Source organism: Falco cherrug, chromosome 5 (genome assembly GCF_023634085.1).
Source record: "Falco cherrug isolate bFalChe1 chromosome 5, bFalChe1.pri, whole genome shotgun sequence".
NCBI classification, from domain to species: domain Eukaryota; kingdom Metazoa; phylum Chordata; class Aves; order Falconiformes; family Falconidae; genus Falco; species Falco cherrug.
In genome coordinates this window covers 39,351,756-39,377,930 of record NC_073701.1, presented here as the reverse complement: position 1 = coordinate 39,377,930, position 26,175 = coordinate 39,351,756, and the positions used below count along the sequence as shown (strand labels likewise).

The 26,175-nt window shown below is 34.9% G+C and overlaps 1 protein-coding gene across 11 annotated transcripts in view; it reads left to right on the top strand.

Annotated features, from left to right (window-relative positions):
- PPFIA2 (PTPRF interacting protein alpha 2) overlaps positions 1 to 26,175 on the top strand; it is a 352,026-nt gene that overhangs the window by 252,708 nt on the left and 73,143 nt on the right. For all 11 annotated transcript variants that reach the window (XM_055712395.1, XM_005437159.3, XM_055712388.1 and 8 more), the window contains one exon: positions 13,650 to 13,766. In XM_055712395.1, coding sequence (XP_055568370.1) covers positions 13,650 to 13,766 — 117 coding nt within the window. The remainder of the gene's footprint in view (positions 1 to 13,649; positions 13,767 to 26,175) is intronic.

Genomic DNA, 26,175 nt, shown 5'->3' with positions numbered 1-26,175 from the left:
AAGATTTTTGCAATCAGGTTTCTTTTTAATTTAGTGCAAACAAGTTCCCAATACCTAAAAAGGGACAAAATTAGATATTCTTACTTTGGGATCTTGGTTGGACAATGTCAGCATTAGGAAATATTAAATAATCTTAATTCATATTAATAGGCAGTACCAATGTATAGATGGAATTGTTCCAAGAGGAGCTGTAGAAAGCTTGTTTTACTTGGTTTGGTCATAAGAAATGATCCAGCTTGTTTGACATTGCTCCTAGAGAGTGTAGTTTGGACATCTTTAATTGTGTAGAATCTATGGTTACAAAATAAGAAGATAAAAAAGAAACCGTATGTCTAATTCCTTTGCATTAGAAAATGGCTATCATGTTAGATTCTTTTCTGCAGTAGTCCTAGAATTAAAACATTATTTAGAAGTTCCACTTATTAAGAATGTTTATTATCATTAAAAATCTATATAAAATTGTATCAGTGAGGACCACATCCTTGATTTTCACTGGAGAAATCTGTAGGAAAAAAATTACTCCCTCTAAGAATGTCATTGAAAAGTATGAAGATGTTGACTAAAATTAAATGGGTACGTTTGGTTTAATATTTGAAATATGTACTTTAATTCACTCTACTGTGCTTTCATTTCAACATACTGGGGTTAGATTTAAATTGGGATTTCTTCAGTTTGTGCATGCAGATCAGGGCTTTGATATCCTTTAATTGTAGTTCTGGGGTGAAGTTCCTTTCCTGTCTGAATTTTCACACATATCCTATCTATCCATTGTATTTTCATGTTTTGTACAATCAGTATCACAGGTGGTGATTTTAATACAGATACGCTGTATAGGAAAATTTAATAAAAACTGACTACATATGCAGAATTGTGTTGTTTTCATAACAGATGTGTCCAGTCAAAATAAATCTAAACAATCGCAGTCTCTAGGTGACAATATACAGAGTCCAAAATTTCATTGTGGGAAGACTGTTTTTATTGGAGGGAAATATATTCATGTAATCAGAAGAGGAAAATGGATTTTCAGTGCAAATAGCTAAATACTTCATTTTAACCTGAGCAGGATTCCTGAAACCAAATTACATACCTTAAGCATGGGTAGTTTTCAATTAAATGCTTATGTACTAAAAGCAACTGCATAAAGCCCTAGAGGCACATGATTTTATTTATGGTCAGTGGCTTGGATACTAAAAATATGTTTGTATGATTAAACATATATAATCGTATACACAAGGTATATATAATTATATAAATAAAATACCTATACTATCACATATATCATATATATATATGCGCACTATGTATATATATTTCAATAACTCCTGTGTTGTTGAAAACAAAGATCATAATGCTTCTGACAAATCCATCCTCAGCTCTGACCACCCTGTACTACCAATGAATTCCATGGCTTTTGTATCCTGGTTTGGGTACGTTACTAGTGTCTTTGTGAGAGTAATAATGAAAGAATAATTTTGCTACCATTTTGTTGAGCTTGCTTAGGAAAAAAAAAAAAAACACCAAGAGAAATTAGTCAGCAGGTGTCAAATACGCACTATAATGCAACCATGTAATTGATATTTGTTATTATTTTTCCATTGTGCGAGTCTCTGTAAAATTTCTTTCAGTGTATCCTATTTCATAAAATTTTTGTGACAAATTAGAAGTAGTACATTTTTATTTAGTTAGATAAGGGTTTCTGAAGAAAAAGTATTGAAACGTACCTGGTAATCTTCTGTGAAAAATCTTGACAGATATTGTTTTTCATAATAGCAACTACACAGTAGCTTTAAGTGACTCCTGTTTTGTTTTCAAAGTGTTGCCAGTACACCACAGAAATAAATGGTATATGTGCTCGACTACATGCAATAGCACAAGACAGTTATTTACACAGTAACAATTTGGTTCAGAATTCATCATGAAGGAGACTAATAAACCCTAAAGTGTTAGTGTATTATTACATTTAAAGTATAAAAATGACTGTTGATCCAGGCAATTAGTGTTCAGAAGGAGTCAGGACTCAGTGATGGTGTAAATGGATATCAGAAGGTCCTGCAAGCAGTCCCCTCATGCAGCCAGCTGTGTGCCACAACTGTCAGCTACCCCTGGACCACAATACCCTTGTAATGAACAGAAGTGACCCTTCGTGTCAATAAAACATTGATAGCCAGAACCTGTCCATAGTTACCATGAGCATAAAGCACCAACAGTAAAGGATCACACGTGGTTAGTATGTTCACGTTTTCCAGTTAAAGTTATGAAGCTGCCACAGATTCAGAGCATCTCCAGTCATCTTTGCATGCATTTGTTATTTGCACTTCAGTGACATGAAAGCAGCCTGGAAGTGCTAGCTGCCATATAAGCAGGGTCACAGAGAGCAGTACCTGCATCAGTGTTATAAGAAAAAAATAATCAAGACATACCTAAGCTGCAGAAGCTAGATGTTTTAGCTTGCTCTGACAAAATTTGAAGCATAGAAGATAAAGGCTTACTTAAACCATAGAAGAACTGTAACTGGGGGCTGGAGCTCAGTGTACTACCTCCTCCTTTTACCACAAAATAAAGACCCTCCAACTTTTAAGTTAACTATCTTTTACAACGCTCCTCTGACTGACTTTAAAAGCATTGCTGTAAGTCTGAGTGTACGTTCTCTTGCAAGCTCGCTATCAAATGCTGGTTTTCTAGTAATGATAAGACAATACTTCCCGGCCCTTCAGAAGTAAGAATATAGAGGTTCTATTTCAATTTCTCCATTTTTTACTCCGTACAGCATGCAGCATTTAAACCCAATACAGCAGAAATGTACAAGATCTGTTTTCATTAGGCTTACTACTGCCTAATCTCCAAGGGTTAGAGAGACTCCCTCACGAAGATGATTTCACTGTAATGAGTATTACTCCATAGCAATGAAAGCTAAACAGTAATATTAATAAAAGTTCAACAATCTCAAAAAGGAAGAGAAGAATTTATTACGTAAAAATGTTGAAAATATATATTGCTTATAACTACTACAGGGTTTTTCCATGAATAAAGTAGTATTTTTCTTGATATGTCAGGACACATTTTAAAGGGCTCAATTGTATAAAGTTTCCGGAAAGCTCACTACTTAAATAACAATGAAATACACTGGCAAATATACCAGGCAAATATAAAATAAACCTAGCTGATATTGTCAGTCAGATGTGAACATGTAGTCTACAAGTGAATTTTCAGAGTACTATAAAAGCTCTACTTGCAAATTTGTCTAATTCTTTTTGTTTTAAGTAGTTGAATGGGAGAGAAGGTGCTGAGTTTAAAAAAACACAAAGCTTGTATATCGTTTTCTTCCATCAAAGTGAGCCCTAAGTACATTGTTAGTGCTGGAGGTTTCATTTCCTACCTTGCAAAGTTATTTTTGCAATCTGAAAAGGCTTTTTTTCTTTTTTCTTTCTTTTTTTTTTTTTCTATCAAAGTGTGGCTAATTTTGATTACAATGCTGTGTGGTCCATAGTTGGTTTAACTCCTATCTGTTTTGAAAATAAACTCTTAAATCCATACTTGCATTTTCAAATGTAACTGGCTGCAAAGCTCAGAATCTGCATTGCTGAATGGAAAACCTAAAGCATTTCAGCACTAAAGCCATCTTCAGGGAGATTCATTTTTATCTGTTTTTTTAAATGACTCTGTATAGATCTATGAGAAGTTTGGTTTATGAAGTCAGAAGGTGCGTTTATGATAGCCTGAAGGGCATCTTGCATTTACTCTCTCAAATGCTATGTATGTAGCCAGTCATCAATTCTAAATAGTTCATTTGATCATGATGCTGAAATATACTGAGATTTCACCTACCACTCTGGCAAGAAAGATCCCCCCACCGCAAGCCAACACCACCCTTTTTCATATATATTTATTAATTTAGTTTTGTACATGGATAGGTCAAAAATTCTGTTGGAGAAAAAACAAGGAAAATCTGTTTCTTGATTTAAACCCTTCTTTATCCTATCTACCAAAGTCAGACACTTTAGTAGATAAGAAGGAAATTACATTATTAGGCAGGGTTGTGAATCTTAGACTTTCAGCTACTGTTGCCTAGGAAAGATTGTCCAGAAGGTGGCTGAGCCACACATACCAGCTCTCCCCCAAGTTTCCAGGAACACTTTGGTGGTCTAATGACTAGACCATCTCACTAGTACATGTTTCATCACTGTTATTCAAAGATGAGGGAAGCTCCCTACTTGGGCTCTTCTTTTGATCAATGTAGAAAATGAAGCCAACCAGAATTTGTGACAATCCCATTGATTGCTGGAAATAATTGAAACATGGTTGATCTTTATGACAGGCTAAGAAAGTTGTCATTAGTGGATGACTAAACGGAGTGGATTTGGTCATGTTGATTAGTATAGAAGTTTTTATCCAGAAAAGTAAGTCTTGTGAGAATTTACATGGCAGTTTTCAGGATGATATCTGCCAAAACCACCTAGGGCAGTGTACTCATTAACGTACTGAATTTCAAATAGATCTTGTTGCAGTGCAGTCAAGCTGCTGATCCTGTGATCCTTTGTAGTGCTCCAAGTGTGCCTCTTCAGAGCAGCTAGCACTTGGTTGGTGCCTCTGCTTTTTACTGCAAGAGCTTGTGATCCAACGGCTGCCCTGCATGGCCTGTGGTTGCATCCATTTCCATGCTATTTGCTCGAAGACTGTGTAGCTTGGCACATGCAAGGCTTCCTCTGGGATCCTACAAGATGTGACAGCATGATGCAACTTAGAAGTCGTTTCTTTCATGCGCAATATGATTTATTGTGCCAAAAGGTTCCATGTCATGATTTTGCTACTCCTGTCTGGTTTCCTATCTCATTCCAGAGCACATAATACAACATAAACAAATATGCAGGGACATGTGCAATACTCATACGTATGAATGTAGGGGTTTTGCCTAGTTCTTTACCATGAATATTTTAAGCATATTTGAAAATAGAAGTGTTCAACTGGAATATTTTTAAAGCTTATAAATGGCTAATTTTCTTGCCAGAAAAAAATAAAAATCGTAATAATGTATCTGCTTTCAGGCAAAATTTAATTGCTCATTCAGAAAACTAGCCACTATACTGTAAAAGCAGACTCACATTCAAATCCTTTTATACCAGTTTGCTTCTAAACCATCACATTATAACACCTATACAGTCATCTTGTGCATGATTTCCTGAGTGGTCTGTTGTGCAAACTTATCAGTGATTCATTCAGTAATGTGAATATGTGTCAAAACATATGCAGGTAAGCCTATACTATGCTATGCTGGAATTGCTATATTTTGGCAATCGTGAGGCTGCAAGTGATCACAGAGCAGTGGAACAAGAAAGGGCATAAGCTAGAAAGTGGGGGTTAGAAAGACTGACACCGCTGGGATAGTCTGTTTTGCCTTTGGTTTGTGAATTGCATTAACTTTGTAGAATGGAAGAATCTGCTAAGAAATTTCAAATCCCCAGTAGATTTTTCTCTGTATTTGTATAACATCCCCTACCCCTATAACAGAGAATGGGTTTCTTTACCTCAGGTACCACATTTCCTAGTGTTGCATCCCATACGAAACTGTGTATAAGTGGAAACTCATGACCAGCAACTCCTGGGGACTTGCTCATGATGCTTCTGATATCCTGCTGATAGACTCAGAGGATGGAGGCACAAAAGTACTGCAGCTAAATCTGTCACAACCCAGCTGACAGAGTCATTAAAGTTGCAGTAATAGCTTAAATTGTCCAGTGGGATTCTAATTAAATATTGAAAGTATATTTTGAACAAGATTATTAAAAGATCCCTTTTTACTCATGGAGAAATACAATTAAAATTAAGATTTTGACATAGCTACATTTTTTATGTAAGTCTTGTTTTTACAGTTTACAGCAGGCATCCAGGTGAGCCCCACTGAATAAGATGCATTCTTTCTAAACCTACCCTGAGGAGCCCATAAAATCTCACATAATTATCTTAATTTGGTTAAAATGTCCTTCCCTTCATGAAAAATATCTCCTTTTATAAACCTGTTTCTTATTCAGATTCAAAAAAAGATCAATTTGTTTTTCATGAGAAGTTTTGCAAGTGTGCATCCCAAGCTGTGTTTTTCCAGCACCAGAGAATGAAATATAGTACATTGTTTATACAAGATCCTGATAATACAAAATAACACAAATTAGAAATGTAAAAGATGATATTTGTGTTTATGACTCAGGATTTAAATTTCCATTGAGGCAGTCAGTCTCTAAGCATCCTTTATTTCCCATGCCACACTTAATATTTATGGTACAAAATTATAGACATTGATTAAAGCTTAACACAAACTATCCCTGTCAAAATCAAAGCAAAGTCAGAAGGTGTACCAGAAGTCTGAATTATGTTCTCAGTAGACTGAAATCTGATATTTAACACTGTTTAAATATAGACACTTATGATAGAATACTGTAGGAGGACATCCAAGTAGGCAATTTCACTGTTCTCTGAAAGACTTACATAAATAAGAGCTGGATGGAAAGCTGACACAGTATAGTCACTAGAGGTTTGTTTTAGCATACTGTCCATGTGAAAAGAAACACCTTCCTGGTAAGAGGAGATTACAAAAAAAGCCTTCTAGATCTGTCAGCTGTAGCAAAGTAAAACATTTTTATCAGTGAGTTTAGTTGCCTAGGACAGGTTTGTTTCAGTCTTGGAAGATCGAAGAAACAAGCTCAGTGGTTTCAGGTATGGCAAGTTCAGAAGCTTAAAATAATTGTTCCCCTTTAATGCCATGTATTTTTGAAGTGAACCAAGTTCTTACTGGTTTTAGGAGACTGTCTAACATTATATATGTGTGTTTAGAGCCTCTGTTAACAGCAGAAGAGTGTATTTAACTTGTTCCAAAACTATTGAAATACATTAAATAATTTGAAGTTGAAAAATTGAAGTAAAAAAGATTACTCTTAAATATTAGAAAGAAACAAAAAGAAACCTCTGTGAACATTTGGCCTTATATGTTTATTAATTAAATTACGTATCTTTATATGTCTACATACTGTAATCATTTATTCAATAGAGAACAAAATTAAATCAAGATGGTTATAGTAATTACATTTAAATCCTTTACTGGTAGATGGTTTTAAATACAATTTAAATAGCAAAAATGTTAAAGTCAGTAGAGAAATTGATTATGCAACTAGTTTAAAAATTAGAATAGGATTTCATTTAGCCTACAGAGAGGCCATATACTTTTGAAAACATCTAACTATTTTTTTTTCTCTGTACCATACTGCGTACAGTATTCCATACATACACACTGTGAGAAGGGAAGTATGCATCCATAAAGTAACTGGAACAGTTTTCCCCACTGTGTCTGACAAGTGGGCAGGACCAGGTTAGTGTATAGTACCATATTACAGGCATGCTTTTTACTTCATAGAGTTATTTCTGGAATTTCTTCAGTGTTTGATGGTATTTATTTTGCTTAAATGTAGCTATTATGGTGGGAGCCTCTTAGTTTAAGATAATTGACTGTTTTCCCTTCACTCAGGAGAAAATATATGTATGTCGTTCGTTCCGCCTTTGTCACACATTAAAGATCCCCTGGTGATGTTTCTCTCTCCAACATGTATCTCTCCAACATTTATAGAAGGAATCAGATAACCACTTTAATCTAAGCGGTCAACATTTTGGCTTTTCAGTGCCAACTCTGTGCCAGCCTGAAAAGGTCAAGATTTTCAGCTCAGTTATTGTAATTCTGCCTTAAGTGACCAGGTGATACAGGGCGCTAAAGATTGAAACAGTATTTTTGCTCTAAGTAGACCATGCTCTGCGCTGGGGTCAGGTACGGAGTGCTCACTTTTTACAGAACAACAGCACTGGGAACACAGCCCCAGAGAACAAGATTTCAAGCAAAGGAAATTGCTATGGATAGGAAAAGTACCCAGAATACCATCTTTGTAATTTACAGTATATTACATACATTGATAGTAACTACAGCTTCTCCCTGAGGATGTCCAAACACCTACAGAGAAAGCCTAGTGGCAAGGAAGTTATTTTGCCTGGTCCCTAACTAGCCAATATTCTCTGATTCACCCCTAATCTTACCAGCTAACACCACCAGAAATCATCTAAGACTTCCAAATTCTGAGACCCCCTGAGCTTTCAACTACAAAATCATTCTTCCTGTCAACAGTGATCATTCTTCCTTCCTGCAGTTGTCAGTGCTACTTATGGACCAACTATCACCATGATCCCTAACAGAAAAAGAAATGCATTTAGTTCCTTTCTACCAGTCTGGAGGGATTTTAACTTGATATTTGAACAAGGAAATATTTTCTTACATATTTATATCTAAATCATATCTAACAAATTTCTTGGTGTTTTGTAGGTTATGTGCTGCTTTCTTACTTGGTTTAAAGTAATTTGACCAAGAAAATAAGAAATTAATTCACATTTGTTCTTACACATCTGGTTGAAAAATAGCAGTCATTTGTCTTTTAGTACATGCTCACAAAAAGCCTAGAACACTAAAACACAGGGCAAAAAGCAGCCAAAGCTTCATACATCTCTGAACAAAACCATAAGGTGTTGGAGAATGCTTACGCTTTGAGAGAGTCTGGCAGTGAGACAATTACTGGTCTAGAATATCTAACAAATTGATGCTCAAGATATCTGTACAGTAGGAAAGAGACAAGACCAAAGTTCTGTAAAGGTAAGACAGATTTTTGAATGACATTAGACTATAAAGACCAATAAGTGTGTGATTAAAAAATGTATCTATAATAGGCAACTGTTAATTAAAAAAGTGTAATAAATTGGTAGTTCATTTTTATTGCTGTTATAGGTAACTATACAAAATATTCATAGCAAAGTTAATTACCTGAAACCATAAAGAGGTAATGAATGGCCACTCAAACAATTGGAAGCAGAGAACTGATTAAGTTTCATTAGGAGAGGTACCCTGTCATTTACAATTTGTATGCTTAGAAATGGATTTGGATTTCACACCTCTCAAACACTTTTAAATTGATTATTTTGTAAAATACCCAAAGTAAACATGTAGAGGAAATGCTTCTCCTGCTTCATTTTGTATCTTGTGAGAGACTTTTCACTGTGAGTAAATCCATTGCATCTTCATGCATGTATAGTTTGTGTGTTCCAGTTTACTTTTATTTTGTCCAATGAGCCTAGTTCAATTGTGGTCATTTTTTGTGTACTGATTTTTCCTTTCCCTTTGGGTTATCCTTCATTAGATTGTAGGTTTTGCAATTGCAATGTGAATCTTTTATTTCTTTCATTTGTATGTCTTATTGTCCTACTGTGGATAGTAATCAGACTGTTTCCCTTGCTAAATAGATGGAATTTATGCTATTGCTTACTGATTTATAGTCTTACGTAATCTGTATTGATTATGAAATTATTGGCTTACTACATTGCCCTTTTCACCAGCATGGGTAATGGATATAGTTCTATAACATCAGGTACTTTTTCAGATCAGCTCTGGCTTATGTATTGATATTGTGTTCTATGATGTATTTCACTGTTTTAAATGACTAGTCCCTTAATAGCTGAATTCAGACTATTTTTATTTTTTTTTCCCACGTGTATAGATGTGAGATATAGATTTGGTCATGTATGAAAATGAAGACCAGTTCTAATTTTGAATCTGAATTTTTGAATACTAACTTCATAAAAAAACGTATGATTCAGTGATGTCTATAGATAATGGACATAAATTAGGCTAAGATTTTGAAGGGAATTTTATGGATAATATAGGAGGAATGTTTCCCAAAACTGTAGTTCAAAAAGCTGGACTTTAGGAAAGTTGAAAATATTTTAACATTGAGACAAAAAGGTAAAAGTTGTGTATATGTTCAGAATGACTATGACAAGAGTGGAGCTTTAGCAATTGTGCCATTTGTTTCTATGGGCATTTGAAATCTCCAAGACAGATTGTAAATTGATGGAAGTACTTTGAAGTTTCAAAGTTATAAAATTGTCCCTTGTCAGTCATAAAAACTGACTACAAAAGTGAGAAGAATGTTGAAGATTAACATGTCTATGAGAGGAGAACAAGCTAAGGGAATGTTTCTTTCGGTTATAGGATATTTTCATGGGGTTAAGCCACAAAAGTTAGATAGGTTAAACTAGAAAAGTAACAGTCTACATTTTAATCTTCTTAAATTCACAACCATTGTTTCATTTTTCTCAATCAAAACCAACTTTTCAGTTCAGCTCACTGTTTGGCAAAATTAGCCCGTAGCCCAATTTAGACTTGCAACAGGAAGCTATCTTTCGACTTAACTATGGAGAGACTAGAATGTCTGCAATTTTGCACTCATCTTAGATTAGAGTCACATTGAAATGTGTTCCTGTGGTCCAGGTCAAATGTTGGCAAGCGTGCTAAATACGAAAATAATATCTGTGCCAGCAATTTAGGAAAGGAATCTATCATTTGAGGTCCACAATCACAAGCTGATAAGGAAAAAAAATATGTGGTATGTTTGATAATGTTTTAGCAGGTATTATTTGGACTTGAATGTTTAGGTTGAATGTCCAGTTTGGGGTACAATAGTGGGTATTTATCCACATTTATTTTCTATTAATCTTTTAACTTTTTGGATTTTGTTTTGTTTCGTTTATAACAGATATGACTCCATCCTCAAGAATATTACCTTTTACTTTTTCGAAAGAGAACTTGGCATGAAAATCATTAAGAATTTAACCTTAGAGGGTTAAATAGTATGTAGGTACTTGGAAAGCTGTCTGTAAACATGTTTTGTAGTAATGTTAAGTTGGATATCACAAACATAAAAACATCAATATAAAAACTAAGCATCTCTCAGAAGTAGTAATACTGAGTTTTATCTATGTTGAACAATTGGTTTCTTACTTGTGATATTATCACTGTCTGGTGTTGTAATGATCATTAGACTTTAAGAAGATTCAGAGGCTACACAGGAAAAAAATTAGAGTTGTCTGTGTCTTCATGTTCACCTATTTCATCATTATCCTCCATTCAGCTGTGTTTTGGCTACCTATGTGGAAAGTTACACAAATTGTTCAGTGATTAAATTAGCATATTTACAAATAATTTACAAATTATTGAAAGTTCAAGTTAAATAAGAAATGAGTAATAAACAAGAGTGTGGTAGCAATTAAAAATCTTTTGCCTCAGCAAACTGAAAAGTAAAAAATTGTGTTTATTTGTAAGACACAGGAGAGTTCCTATGCTTCCTTAGGAGCATTAATTCCACCTTAATTTATTCTTTAAATCAAAAAGAGAGAACAAGTATGAAAGCAATTTAGCTGTGTGGTTCTTCACAACTTTGATCTGTTATCTGATGATTACCCTAGTGCTGAAACTTGTAAGATGTGCCAGACTTCAAACTCCATGTTGTTGCTTTATATAGTCACTCTGTATTCATTACCATAATAAAACCATTGAAACAATAAGCTTTAACAATGATGGATTTTTGGCAAGGAAATTGCTCGAAAACATTAAAAAAAATCAAGTGAATAATCAAAAATAATGATACACAATATTGTGTTCTTTTAGTTGCCTTTGACTTTGAAGGAATAATTTAATTAATTAAGACAGTGGTAATCCTAAGGTATCTAAAAACCAGAGGCTAAGAAGAAATAAACTGTTGTGGAATATATGATGAAATGATAAAAACTTGCAGTAGCATTTATACAATATTCTTATTGACCTAAAGGATGATTAAGGATTTGTATTAGATTTGATCATTCAAAACAAAGGCATAGTGAAGTCTGTGTTTTAATGGATCAATGAAAGATTATCATATGAAAATTCAGATCTATTGGCTGCCAGTTAACATATCCTGTGATATTAGGTTTGTTTCACGTGATGTATAATTACTCTCCATAAATCATGATTTTACAATATACACATTGTAGTATATCCCTTAATCTGCCTGAAAGTCACACTTAGCATTAATTGATGGCTACTTTTGCTTGGTGGGAACCATATTTTCTGTATTTTAGATATGAGAACCATTTGGACCATGAAAAATAAATCAGTGAAAGTATTCAGAAAAACTATTAAATTACTGATTACTGTGTACAAAGGGAGTCAATACTAATGAGGTTATAAAGAACTTTTTTTCTGTTATTTAAGACAGACCCAATTGTCTTGTTTAAGCAAAATGCTTTAAAGCACAGTGTATTTGTACAACTCCAAAAGACACAGATTGTCTCAGTTTTAATTCCCACTCTTTTATATAATTTATATAATTTCCTATAATTGCTTTGGGTGAAATGTTGCCCTTAAGCCTTGGTCTTGGCACTGAAATCAGTGGGAGTCACACAAGTTCTACAAGGGCTGTAACTTGGAGTTTAGTGAGCAGTGAATCAGCCTGACTCATATCACAACAGTTTTCAACATTTATGTTAAGGAAAAGTTGTTTAAAATGGTCCGTTCCTAAATTCTATAATGCTAGTCAGAGCTGATTCAAATGGTCTTTGCAGTCAGAATTTAAACATAAGTTAAAAAACACATTTGAAGAAGTTTTTTTATTATTATTATTTTCAAACTAAATTATTCAGATCAAAGTAAATATATTTTTAATGTAAATTAAAATTTAATGTCCCACAAAATCTTGGCTGCTGTACATGCTTACCAGGTTGTATGTAGTACCTTAAATCTTGCCTCCATCCCCACTTTTTTGTATTGTAGGACAGGACAGTGTTTTAGGGTGTTTCTGACTCAGGATTTATGCTGACACATTACAGTGACAGAAGCCTTTAAATTTACACCAGCTTTCCAAAAGTGGCATCTATATACCCTATCAGTGTTTTACTGTGTTTAATACACAACATTATCCATTCAATAAATCATTCATTATATGTGCTCATGAAAGCAGAACACTGCAGAGAGATCTAACTGTGCAATTCATCAAAATAAGTAAGTTTTATGTTAGACAGATCTTCCAACTTCTAATAGTATACCATGTAAAAACAGGACCTGAATCGTTCCATCCTGTGTATTGACTGGGAGGAAGCTACAAAGTCAGAGAAAGCAGCTTATTTTCCAGTAGCTGCATGGGATTTTTAATGGCACTACCAATAAATACAATAATTGTTTTAATACAATAAACCCTGCTTGTATATGCACTAAAATAGTCAATGGATACCTCAGTAGAGGACTTTTACGTATATGTTTTTTTTAACAAAAACCACTTAAAACGAATATTGCAGTTAATATCAGATGGGAAGTTGGCAGAAAGCTAGCACTTCATTTTACATCACTTGGTTTTGCTTCATAGCCCTTTGGCGCTGTTTCCCTATAATGACAGTTTGGCATCCATTGCGTTCTGTATGAAAGAATGAGTCCTGTTCTTGTAGTGTTACAAAATCAATGCCTAACAGCTCTTTCATCTTTCAAGTTAAGAAAAAAAGGTACCCTAGCACAAAATAAGGATAAAAAGATAAAACAAGATAGTGTTGACTATCCTCTCATTTATTGGTACATTTCTGTCCTTAACAGCCTTTAGTCATTATTAACGTGTTTGGGTTTTAAACCTCTCTGCATGTGCAGACATAATTTTGCAAATGCTACAAATGGCCAATATAGGATGGAAGTGTTAAGAGATTTAACAAATTGTCTGCTCAGTAGTTTTTCAGTTTCTTATGTGTTTTGACCACTTATTTTCTTTCTTTTGCAGATTGTAGCTTTGCGTGAACAAAATGCACACATTCAAAGGAAAATGGCAGCTGGTGAAGGGCCTGCTGAATCAGAGCATATTGAAGGAATGGAGCCAGGGCAAAAGGTTCATGAAAAGGTATAAAATATTGGTTTTCATTGGATCAAACAATCAATATGAGAAATAACCAGGTGTTAGATTTTTGTGATGAGAATATTTCATGGAATGTATCTTTAGAATGTTGTCTGCCTACTGAAACCAGTATCAAACAATGAGTTTGTTTAAATGGAAAAAAAATATGCAAATTGACATGTCCTTGCTCTTTGATAGGGTATTGAGATAGACCCACAGCTTATAACAAATTTTTCATGTAATGCTATAATTAAGGACACTATATCCTACTGAGTAATGCTCCGTATGTCACGCAGAGAAGAGCAAAGTGTAGTGGCATGTATATGTGAAAGGGTATATAGGCAAACATTGCTGCCAAAATAGTCCATAAGGGAATGACAGAGACCTAAAAACTAGAGAAAGCCATTTTCCTCTGTGCTACCTATAGATACTCTCCAAATTCATGTCCATGTTGATATAGTGAACAGTGAAGAATATTTCACTTACTTAGCACCCTTTCAATAAGAAATAGGTATACAGAATTTAGGCTAAGTATTTGCCACTTAAGGCTGAAAGAGAAAAATGTTGGAGAATATGTGATATAGAAACGAGGTTTTTTCCTAAGCCTTAAGTTTGCAGATTGATAAACAAGTTGCATGTCTTCCCCCTTTGCTTCACTATCATTAATTTAAAATGCAAGCATAACATAACATTTGGCAGACAGCTGAAATGAGAAGAGCTGCTGCTTAGATCTTTAATTGTGCATTTTTGTCTAATGGCATGTGATGAACAGTGACATAAATCATACTTGTAAAAAACAACACTCATCATTATTTATTTATTTTATATGCAATCCAATTTACAAGGGCACGCTTGCACTGCAAGCATTAATTTTACGTGTTTTGCTGTTTATTTTATGTGTCTATTTTTCTTCGAGTAACCTATGTGGTTGAGAAACCTACAGTAAACAAATACTGTTTAGCTACTTTCTTCTTCCTAGCAAAATCTTACTCTTTGACACATCTGTGAAATTTTGTTAAAACAGTGAACATCCCGCTCACTTGTGCTTTTAAATACAACCACGCTGCTTAGCTGAGTATCTCTATTTTTTGCACTTTCTTTGCAAGTTATGTCTTCTGATTTGAGCCATTTGGATCATTACTTATTAGCAGAATTAAGTGGAAATAAGATCCTCTGTCCTTTAAGAAATCTGTATATTTAAATATTAATGAAATATGAATAAAAGCCAAAGTAACACATTCTTATCATTTTATATGAAGTTTTTCTAGAATATTATGTCCAGAAAACATCTAATCAAAACAATTTAAGTTGGTCTTGTTAAGCTGAATTAAAGGCTTGTGCCTAGTAATTTTTGCTCCTTATAGTAATGGAAGCATATTGTATAGGGAGTTAACAGGAGGCTATATTAACACCAGATCAGCCAGTACACTCTAATTCACATCCTCCGCACTAGCTGCTCTTTACCTTTCTACTATTACCTCAGTGCCTACCATCAGCTCCTTTTTTTTTTTTTTGAAGACAAGACCCCACTTGATAATATAATTCCGCTTAAGCCCAAACTGTAAGCATCCATTTAGAAAATATTCCTTCAACTTCAGCAGTAGGGATGAGAACAAAAAGCTATGAGGTAATGGTTTGCACCCTCTAATAACACAGGAGATCAAGGTTCAGTTTCAGTCAGTCTGAGTAGATCCAGCATTTTAGGTTTCAACGTTGTGGCTGAGAGTCACAATTGTATAGGTAAAACTTAAGCAGCACCTTCAGGAAGCCACCGCACTCATCATGCTTATCTTCTGGGACTTCCCAGGAGATACAGACATGGTAGTCTATGCAGACAACAAAATAGAGCTTGCCTAGGTTCCCAGAACCGGTAGTCCCAAACCAGTATAGGCAATTAGAGGATTCCTCGGGTAAAAGTTACCTACAGAAAGTGTTACCAAGAAAATGTTTCCATGGCTAACATGGAAAACTTGAAGACTGGACTGTTCCCTGAAATTTAGGTGTGTCAAAGTTTTACATCCATTCTGAACCTGGAATACCTTCTCGTGTATTTAGGAAAAAGGTGTCTACATAGATTTCAGCTTATTTGTAGCATCAGTACTGAATGATTACTATACTCTTGGGAAAAAGAAAATATCTGACTGCATTTCAGAGCAACACAGAAATATTTTGTATTACTTCAATGCTTAGAATAGGTGCTAAAAAAAGCGGTTATATAATTTTAGGCTAGTTCCTATCAAAAGGATAGAAAGAACAGTCCAAGAGCTTTTCTGGACCACTCATTTTCTTTTTTAAAAAATCTTGGAAAAACGAGACGTTGCCAGAGAACTGAAAAGTTAATGTAATGCCAATAATTAAAACAATATGACCAAAGTTGTGTTAGTCTATCTACACTGATGTTAGCAAAATTATAAAAAAGCTAATAGTGAAAATTGAGATTTTTTTTTAAAATCTCTAGAACTTGAAAATCAAAGAATATTAAAATGAAAGTTTATACATTTTATAAAAAGTACTTTATGTATATATATGTATTTTATAAGACAAAAAATTTGGCTCAAAGGAAATTTTCCTACTATACCATAAACTGATTTCTCTAAAGCAATGGCTCAATACATAGTATTTTGTCTTTAATTAGCAGTAAGAGAAATCAAGGTAGTTAATCTTTAAGAAATAAAAATCTTATTAATGGTGGCAGGGTGTAATTTTAAAGGGAGACTTATTATCAAGTATAAATGAAACATCTCAAAAGAAAATAATGGTAAAATAGAAGTCATGAGAAGTATTAACTATGAATATTTATTACTTTACAAAAAAAAAAAAATCCCAAAGGAAAAATTGTAAGGGAGCAAATGCCTTTTAATTATGATTTCACAAAATTCTAAACTTTGTAAGACATCTGCTGTAGGAAAGTATTAGGGATTTCAGCATGGAATTATCCTCATTTAAAACAAAATAGAACGGAAAAAAAAAAGCTGCTTAGGTCTAGCTTTTTGTGCCTGGAACAGACTGCAGATCATGCTGCAAGTTGCTTTCATTGGCAGGTGGATGCCAGGTCATTAAACAGGTAAGGTCACACATGTTCTCTCAGGGAAACCTTGACCAGGTATATTAACGTTTCTGCTCTATGACAATAAAGCTTCTAAGCTATATCAGCTAAGCAAGAGAATTTAAAACTAGCAAATACAGAAGCGTGCAAAGAGGCCAACTTGCACAAACAAAATATATTTAAAGACTTTGAAACATTAAAAAAAAAAACAAAAAACCAAACAAAAAAAAAACCTAAAAAAACCCCACCAAACCCTGCTGTTGGAATTAATATACAACAATTTCTATTATCAGATATTCTCCTACCTAGATCTGTGACCACCAGACACCACTTGCCACCACCCAGATCCTTCACTTGATTTGTAAAGGCAGTAGCCTGAGTTCTCCACAAGTGAAAGGCAGTATTCCCAGTGAACAAAGTCCTCATTGGAAAATATGTTAGGAAGCAAGTAGGGAAGCTGCAAAGGTGGAATCAAACAGCCTTTGAGATCAAGATGATACAAATGAAAGATGCATGCAGAGATGTTAAAGAAGCTGGGCATATGTGAAGCTCTGCAGTGGCACAAACGGTGAAGGAGTTTTCCATTTTGCAGAGGGGTAGCTTAAGCGCACCTTTCTCAGTATTGATGGTTTCCCATCTGAAACAGCCAGCAGCGAATGATAACAGATGAGCCCCTCCTAACAGTATGAGCAGGGTTTATTAACTACACCTGATGTACCTCTGGAGAAACTTGAGTTCAGGGGGTTAGTAAAGTATTACCAAATTTCATCTGCCACCTCAAAATTATTGCAACATTAATACTACAGGAGGTTATTCATCCTAAGCGTGATGATCATGATGATCCTAAAATGATTATGAAGTTTGGGTCAGGAAGGGTTGGCATTCTCATCAGTCCTTGATAAGCTTTGTAGCTCAGAAAGAAAGATACATCCCGGAGATGAAAATGTGGCTGTGCAGATGGTGTTGCCAAGTGACCTTTGGTTTTCTTGGCTCTGGAATAATGCTTCAGGAGCTGATTGACAAAACCGGTCTATATCTCATGTAAAAGCAGGAATGTCATTGACCAGTAAATTTCTACCTTAGTGAGAAAGAACCAAAAAGGGAAGCTCACAGATGCATTTTACCACAATGCTTAGCTTGGAAGTATATGAGTTTTCATAAAAAATCATAAATTTAGATGCTTAATGGGGCAATGTAGAAAAAGATTGTTATCTGGTAGAAGACTAAGTAGGAAAAACTCACTATCCATTCAGGTAAGGTTCTACTGTACATCACAAAGTGGGAAAATGAAATGGATTAAGTGTTTTATAAGCCATAAGCAGATTTATTCAGAAAATAGAACCTACACTGAAGATAACCTAGGGTGATGTGACTGCTAGTGACAAAGATAGGATCTCAACCTCAGGTAGGAAATAAGCTTCATCTCTTGGTATGGAAAGAGCTTTCTGTTGAAACCTCATGGTTATATTTTAATTCATACAAGATCTGGGAAGTCTAGAATGAAGAAACATAGAACCTACATGATATGGTAAACAGGCTTTTTGTAATAATTTTGTAATAATTCCGCAGAAATGGCTCTGGAGATTAATGTGGATGATAAAAATATAATGGATCAATACTATAAAGGCAAATGCCATGATGGGATAGTTAAACATAACTAGAACCTGCAAAATGTGAAATATCCCTGGACTTTCCTGGGCACCAATAAGGCTTCAGCTGAAGTCTTTTATCCAGCCTTGGGTCCCACTCTTGAAGAGGGATGTGGACTGTCTTGAGAATTCAGAAGATGGCAATTAAAACAGTCATCAGAAATCTAAAGAACATAGCTTGAAGAATTTTCAAAATGTAGGTTGAAAGCCTAGAGGAGAGACTAATGGACACAGTTATCTTCAAATACATAAAACGTGCCTTCACACATACACACATACAAAGAGAACGGATCAATAAATCTAGTGAAAGCAATGAAACACTAGAACAGACTGCTGAGAGCAGTTTCCAGAATGGGAAGCTTTAAAGAATTTTTAAGAGAAATAACCTACAATTGAGATAGGGTACAGTGCTGAGGAGCTGGTGGGCTATGTGGCCAGCTCTGTGATTCTGTGTCACAGGGCAGCTGGAGCATCGTTTTAAATTCTGTAATCACAAGCACTGTCCTCTGTGTGAAGCGCCAAGGCTTCCAACAGTAATATATTAATTCCCAATTTAGTGGAAAATATATTCAGTAATGGCTTCAGAACCCTGAGTGAATACAAAAGCAATTTTGTGAGATGATAAAACAAGGCTTGTGTCCTTCGCATTGACAACAACATGGACAATTCTCTTGTATGAAGGTTAAGGGAAACTTTAAAGTAGAGAAAACCAACAAAAAAAAATAATCCAATGATTAAACTAATGAAACAAAAACAAGTACTAAATATGAGAAACAGTAAGTATTTAGAGTAATCCAAGCATATACAAAACTTCAGAACTGGCTTTCATTGCCAATTACAGTATCACTGTAATTGATGTGAAATAAAGAAATCATATTAACCATTTAAATCTATAAGAAAAATTTCAAAGGAAAAAGGAAATAAAGAAATGTCATACCAGTGATCCAGTTATGCTAGCACTTTTTATTCTCAGTTCCAAACTGTGACATGTTTAGAGAAAATCCTTCAAAACAATTATTTCGGATTGTTCCTATACAAGTTTTTTTCAGAGTACTATTTTTTCATGTGTAGAACTATATCAGAAACATTTTTTCTGTCCTATCTGAAGTCAGTTTGAATAGTCTTATTATTCAAATTATAAACAAAATATACATATCTAGAGAGGAAGATTCTACATTACCAGTATAAAAAACATATGTATTTTTATGGAACTTCACTTCATCATTTGTTAGTTTGCTTTGCAGGCAAATGACTACACAAAGGCTAATGTTTTGGTTTGCAGAAAAAAAATTGTACATACCAGACACCAGCATCAGATTATTCATCCATCTAACTCATAACCCATTGTGCTGTTTCCTGTGTAAATTTGTCAGTATGATTCCTTCTGATTCTTATCAAAAAGCAATAAAAAAGTCCTTGTAACTGTATGAAGTAATGAGTTACTCGAGGAATCCAGTGTTTCTACTTTTATTTGCCATTTTGAAGTAGCAATCATTTTCATCTGTATCCAATCAATGATCATGGTCAGGAAGGAAATACTTTTCCACAGTGTTTGAAGGATAATTTGTCAAGATACTCCAAATATAAGATTTTCCATACTAAATAGTAACTAGCATATTTAAAGACACATCGGGATGCCTGAACCTGTGGCTGAATCTCATTCACCATTTACCATGTGTAATTGGAGCAAGAAATAGGAATGAGTCTCAGTTGCTGATAGGAAGCCCAGTATGCTCTCATTTCTGGCTATAAACTGTGTGCCTTTAAAGTGGTGCTTGCTGGATGCCCCAAAATAAGATGCTGTGAACAAATAGTTTGTTTTCAAATAAAGGCATTATTTCATACTTGTAATTATTTCATCTTCCACAAAAACAATGGAAATTTGATTTTTTAATTGGCAGACAGAATGTTTTTAAAAATGCTGATATGCAAATTGGGAAGGATTGAAGTTTCTTTGGAAAACATTAGATCTTCTGATGTTTGTATACCTTAAATGTCCACCATTAAAGTATTCTCTTCACTTATAATGATCTCTTTCTTTGACGCTCAAAATTCATTGTCTGTTTCTGGCCTGTATTGGAGGATTTTCCTCCATGAGTTCCATGCCACATCTTTTATTTCAAACATATAAGAAATCATTGCTATAATTCTTCTGAAGTTAGTGGAGCTTTACTAGAGATTAATTGGCCTGGGGAATGACTATTTTTATCCTCAAAATTGTTTTGTAAGCATAGGATCGTTCCTGCTTGACAAATCCAATTCTGCATGGATTTCTGTTACACCAAAGGCATGAAAGCTGAGCATTTAAGTAGGCTGTATCAGAATGTTTCTCCTTGGAAGTGCACTGTTTCTATTTTAAACTTTATTGCTGACATTTGTAACTGCAACTTGTAAACACTAGTAAAATACAAAGCTTGTTTGTCCCTATTTGGTGCCCTTTTGTTTGGGTTTTGGTTTGTTGTTTGTTTTTTTTTTTTAATCTATCATGTCCCTGTGATACCTATACCCTGCTAATAAGGGAACTCTTCCTTATTCCAAGATCCATAATTGTACCATTAAAACTTGTTAACTAGTTTTGTGGTTTTACCTACTTTTTCTAACAAGTATACCACACTGGTTCTACTACAGTAAGGGCAGTTATACCAGCATAGTTGTTCACTTCCCCTCAGAATAATAAACCAGAATATTTTAGGCACATGGAAACATATATATATACCAGGAGAGGTAAAACAGTCTTGTAGTTCTGGTGCAATAAACAGCTTTCTTTCCTAAATTAATGCTGTGTTTTATGAGGAACTTGGAGCTGTATATAATGACTTCTTATATGTATTAAACAGCTGGGGGTGTTTTGCTTTATAGTATATCTCAGGAAGTCACCTTCAGCTTATTTAAGAGTCACATTTTTTCTTCTTACTTATAACACTAACATATTCCAATAATTAAATCAAATGCCAGTAGTTTACTAAAATCTGTTAAATCAGTGACAACAGTTATAGACATTGTATCCTGCAAGAGTAAAAAGTGTTTCGCCAAAGCAAACACCATGGCCTAAAATGTTCAGAGTGCAAATCAAATACAATTAAAATTAAATAATATAATAAAAAGTAACAGGTCTCCTTCAGAGCAATCATCAGAACCTGTTCCAGTTTTGGACTTGACTATTTTGGGATTTTCTGATAATTTTGTATGGTTACTAGAAAAATGCAGAAGAAAACCTTCCATTTCAGTTTTTACTTATGAATGTGTAACCCATGTGCTCCTTTGTTTTGGATTAATAGATTAAAAAGAATCTTTTGACTGACAGCATAGTGGAATGGCAGAGAAAGGAGCGAAGGCAGGACATATGGGGCCCTCATCAGAAGCACCAGTTTCAAAGAGAACTTAGCAAGGATTGAACACCAGCCATCAAAGGGGTGTTTGTAGCTTAGAGAGAATTTGCTGTAAGGGGGGGGGGGGGGGTATTTTGCTATTTAATGAGTGCAGTCAGAATGCATGATGTATAAGAAACAGTGGGAGACACGATCCTTGCCCCAGTGCATTCACATTCTGAATTAGAGAATTAACACACTTCAGACACAAAACACATATTGATAACCAGATGATGGGTCAGTTTCCAGGCAGTGCAGGTATCTTTCTGGCTTCCTAATCGTCTCTTTCTGAATTAATATTGATAAAGCTAATTAAAGAAGCATGTGCTGAGGGGCACTTAATGAAGATTGATGGCTTGACCCACCCAGGGAGGTGAGGAGTTTTCAGAGTGAGAGGAAATATGGTTAAAGGCTTCAGCTGGGATTAGAGGTCTTCATGAATCTAAGGAATAAGCCTAGGAGAATATGCAGTACTCTTTTTGAAAGACTCGGCAAATATTTTGTAAGTACAGTTCTGCTTAATAGTCTCATATGTCTGCATGACTATGAATATTTAGTCCTCAACACTGTAGCACAGGGATTTTATCGTTGAAGAGCTGCATTACTTGTACGTTACTTACAGGATAAATCAATAGATTCCTCAGTCAGATCTCTTAATTTTTCAATAAATCAACTCTTTGTTTCAGCTCTTTGTCTGTTTCATATAAATTCATCTTTCAGTCATACAGACTTCCTTTTTACCTAATAGAAACCCCATATACTTCTACATATCAAGCTGTTAAAACACTGCTTTAAAAGCCTTGTTACCTCCCCAGGGGAATTTTACACTTCAGGTACTGTGGTAGCTGACAGAATTGGCTGACTGACCTTTGCTGGATGATTTACTGCGAGGAGTCACCAGGCCACTCATTTTTAATAGCAGGCTGGTAAGACTTCTAAGAAAAAGGAGTTAGTCAAGGCAAATGGGGGTGGGATTTGCATGTATAATTTGGTTTGGGCAGCTAACTAGCCCTTATAATAAAGAAGCAGTACCTGATTTCTCTCTCCTGTGCAAGATCTCAGAAATTCTTCTAATAGTGTAAAAGAAAAATAGTCAGGTATTCTGGAAGAGACCAGCAACAAGAAGAAAAATGTCCACCCATCAAGTAAACCTTGCCCCCCCTCCCATTCTGCAAAATAACTAAAGTGTGACAGGTGATTACAGGCATTGGAAGGAAGAGTAAGAGCTGAAGGCTGATCAGGAAGCAAACTTACGCCAGATCTTTAAAGTAGTAATATAAGGTGGAGTCCTTTGATGGCTTGGTAGAAAAAGCAAGAAAGTGAGGAGATTTGGAGAGAAAAGTGCTGGAGAAGGTAGTTCTTTTTATATCAGTATTGGGATGGGGAAGAAATATTTCAGTGGAGAGAGAACGTTGGCTTTGATAGTTGCTTAGAGTTTGAAGAAAAATCAGAGTAAATTAAGAGGAAACCTCTAATGATTATGAGATCGTTGCCTGACACAGAACAAAAGATGTAGAACAACCTAGAGAAGTAGCATAGCCATCAAACATAATGAGGCAACCAGCCACTTGGACATGACTGTGACAGCTTAGGTGTAATGGTATTATTTTTGGCATAGCTTTTCAAACTGTGTTTTCCATGCTGATTATATGAATGATGATCATACCGCTTTTGCTTGTTTAGTTGTCACTTGTGATTGGGCTATTGCATAGCTATGTACTTGTTAATATCATCTACTTTCTCTTAAAACTTTGGCATGGGGCATTTGGAAGGAATAGGAGTAGGATTATAAACTGTAGTAAAAAGCATCTCTTGGTAACTTGTTCATTTATTTTTTACATCTTAAACAACATCAGCAACCATTACTTTTTGCAGCATTACATTTATCCTTACTCTCATAGAGTCAAGTGTTATGTATAATTTAGCTTCCTTTGGTGATTATTTCACTTTCCTTTTAGTGTTTCTGTAATACGATATTCAGACAAGTTTATTTGACCTGAGAAATATACAGTATTTCTGTCTTTCCCTTGATGATCTAGCCTTCATGGCCAGCTTTTCTAAGTCAGAAGGAACATCTCCACCACTACAGAGCTAAAAATAAACTTTTTTCCCTGGGATTTGGGACAAAATTTGCCAATTTGTCTGCCAAACTGTTTTAAAAGCTTTAAAACAAACAAACAACACCCTCTTTTGAACTTTATATGGCATTTATTTCCTACTCTTCCTCATGTTCAATTTTTTATATATGTATTATTTGTAGGAATTATCTGGCTTCAAAGAGAGTCTAAACATAACTTAGGTTTGAAAACTGGCACTACTACTGATCCTGTTATATTTCCAAAATATTTCCAAAGTGATTTATATCACTGAAATTCTGTATATTGCATATGAAGTACAGGAAAGCTTTCATATCTCAGCTGCCACATAGGCAGTTGTCTGAGCAAAAGTCAGAGCAACTAAACAAATGCAACCATATTTTATAAAGCAACAGCTGGCATCTGCCTTAGTAGAAGATGAAGGGAGAAGTCTCACAAAATGAAGTGAGTCAGTGATGTTTCTGTAGCTTGAGATGCCATCCTAGAATAACAGGGAGTGAAAAAGGGCTATCTTGAAGTTCAGTCACCATGAGCGTTAGGGTCACAGGCTTATGGCAGATATGAGGATATGTCATATCTGGAGGCAGGTAACAGTATGTTCCCGTCTCCAATAGCTTCTGCAGCAATGACATTCTTTTATTTGGAAACAATTCTGTCTAATTTTTATAGCCTTTTCTAAATATTGCGATTTTTCTGAAAACAACTCCTTGCTGTAACTTAGCTTGTATCCATTGCTTTATTTTTTATGTATGCTTTAGATCATTGCTTTCCTGTACAACTTCATACTGGCCAAAAAAAAAAAAAAAAAAATGCCCGGATTAGGCATGTTGTAAGGTTCAGAGAGAACCTGCATAAACTTGTGTTCTTTGATTAAATGTATTTACAATATTTATATGGACAAATAAACCATCACATATTTAGTAAATGAACTTACTATATGCAGAACTTTGAAAAGCCATTTTAATATTAGATTTTCTGTTGCATGTCAAGAAAAAATATGTATAATCAAAAGGATGTTTTTAACAAAGGTATTCATGTTTTTAAAGATAACTTGATTCTGACATAACTCTAGTATAACATGGTGCTAGCAGTCTTCTGGGCTATGCTATTTGCCAAAGGTAGCCAGCCAAACTTACACAGACAGTTGCTTTGAACATTAGTAGATCCTGAGAGAAATTTGTTCAGAATGAACTCTCAAAAACCACAATGACATTATACTGACTTGAGAACATGGTGAGGACCTCAATTTTGACACTAGGGATTTATTGTGCAATGAACTTGCCAGTACTCCTTTAAAAAAGAATTTAGGGAGTGCCTTAGTAAAGAGTAGGCATAAGGCACATACTTCTAGGGTTTAAAAAAAGACAAACCACACACACAAAAAAAAGAACTAGGACCCAGTCCTTATAACATAAAAATACCACTTTGTTCTATGAATTCTAAAAGACTGGACATCTGAATTTTAAGATTACTATCAATTATTCAAAGTTACCTTATGGTTAGACGGAGCTTAACTTAGTCCTCAGGCATGGAAATGCTTATGCACAAGGGCATCACTTGAATTGCCTGCACTCTTACTACCACAGGCTGAGACACTGATGTGGAACTCTATCAAATAAATGAGTTCTGTCTCCACTGCTGATTGTTCAGAGGTAACCCCATGACATTCCCCCCCTACCACCGCCACCATTGTCAGGTGGTATCAGGTTAAGTTTTGGCACAAAATACATAACTGAGTACTGGTTGATAGTACTTAAACCAAACATATGTGTGTCAGATGTTTGACACGCTTGGAGGTTTTGCTGTACTTGGGTTTTGCCTTTATAAAATTAGGTTCCTGTGTATATTTTGCCACGTATGCAGTTCACTGTGAGGTTCTTCCTACAAAATAAAATAGACAAGTACTTTGCAATCAATATCCTGGGACAGTTGTACAATTTCTTTGCCTACGGCTGTAGTCCAGTGCCCTTACTTTTTTTTTTTTCACTTAAGCGTACCTCCACTCAGTCTGCCTTCAGTATTATTGCTAAGGATTAACTGAAAAGGCTATATGAAATGGAATAACAGAAGCTACAATATTCTGGGTTAGTCTTGTTTATACTCTCTCCTGGTGTTCCTTTTACCATCGTTCTTGTTTTTTACTAGTAAACCAGTCCACCACTGGTTTTCCTTTGATTATTTCATAGGGGAGAGAAGCAATGATCTAGGGCAGATTTATTGCTATGTGTAATGCTCCAGTTTGTGACCTTCTCCCTG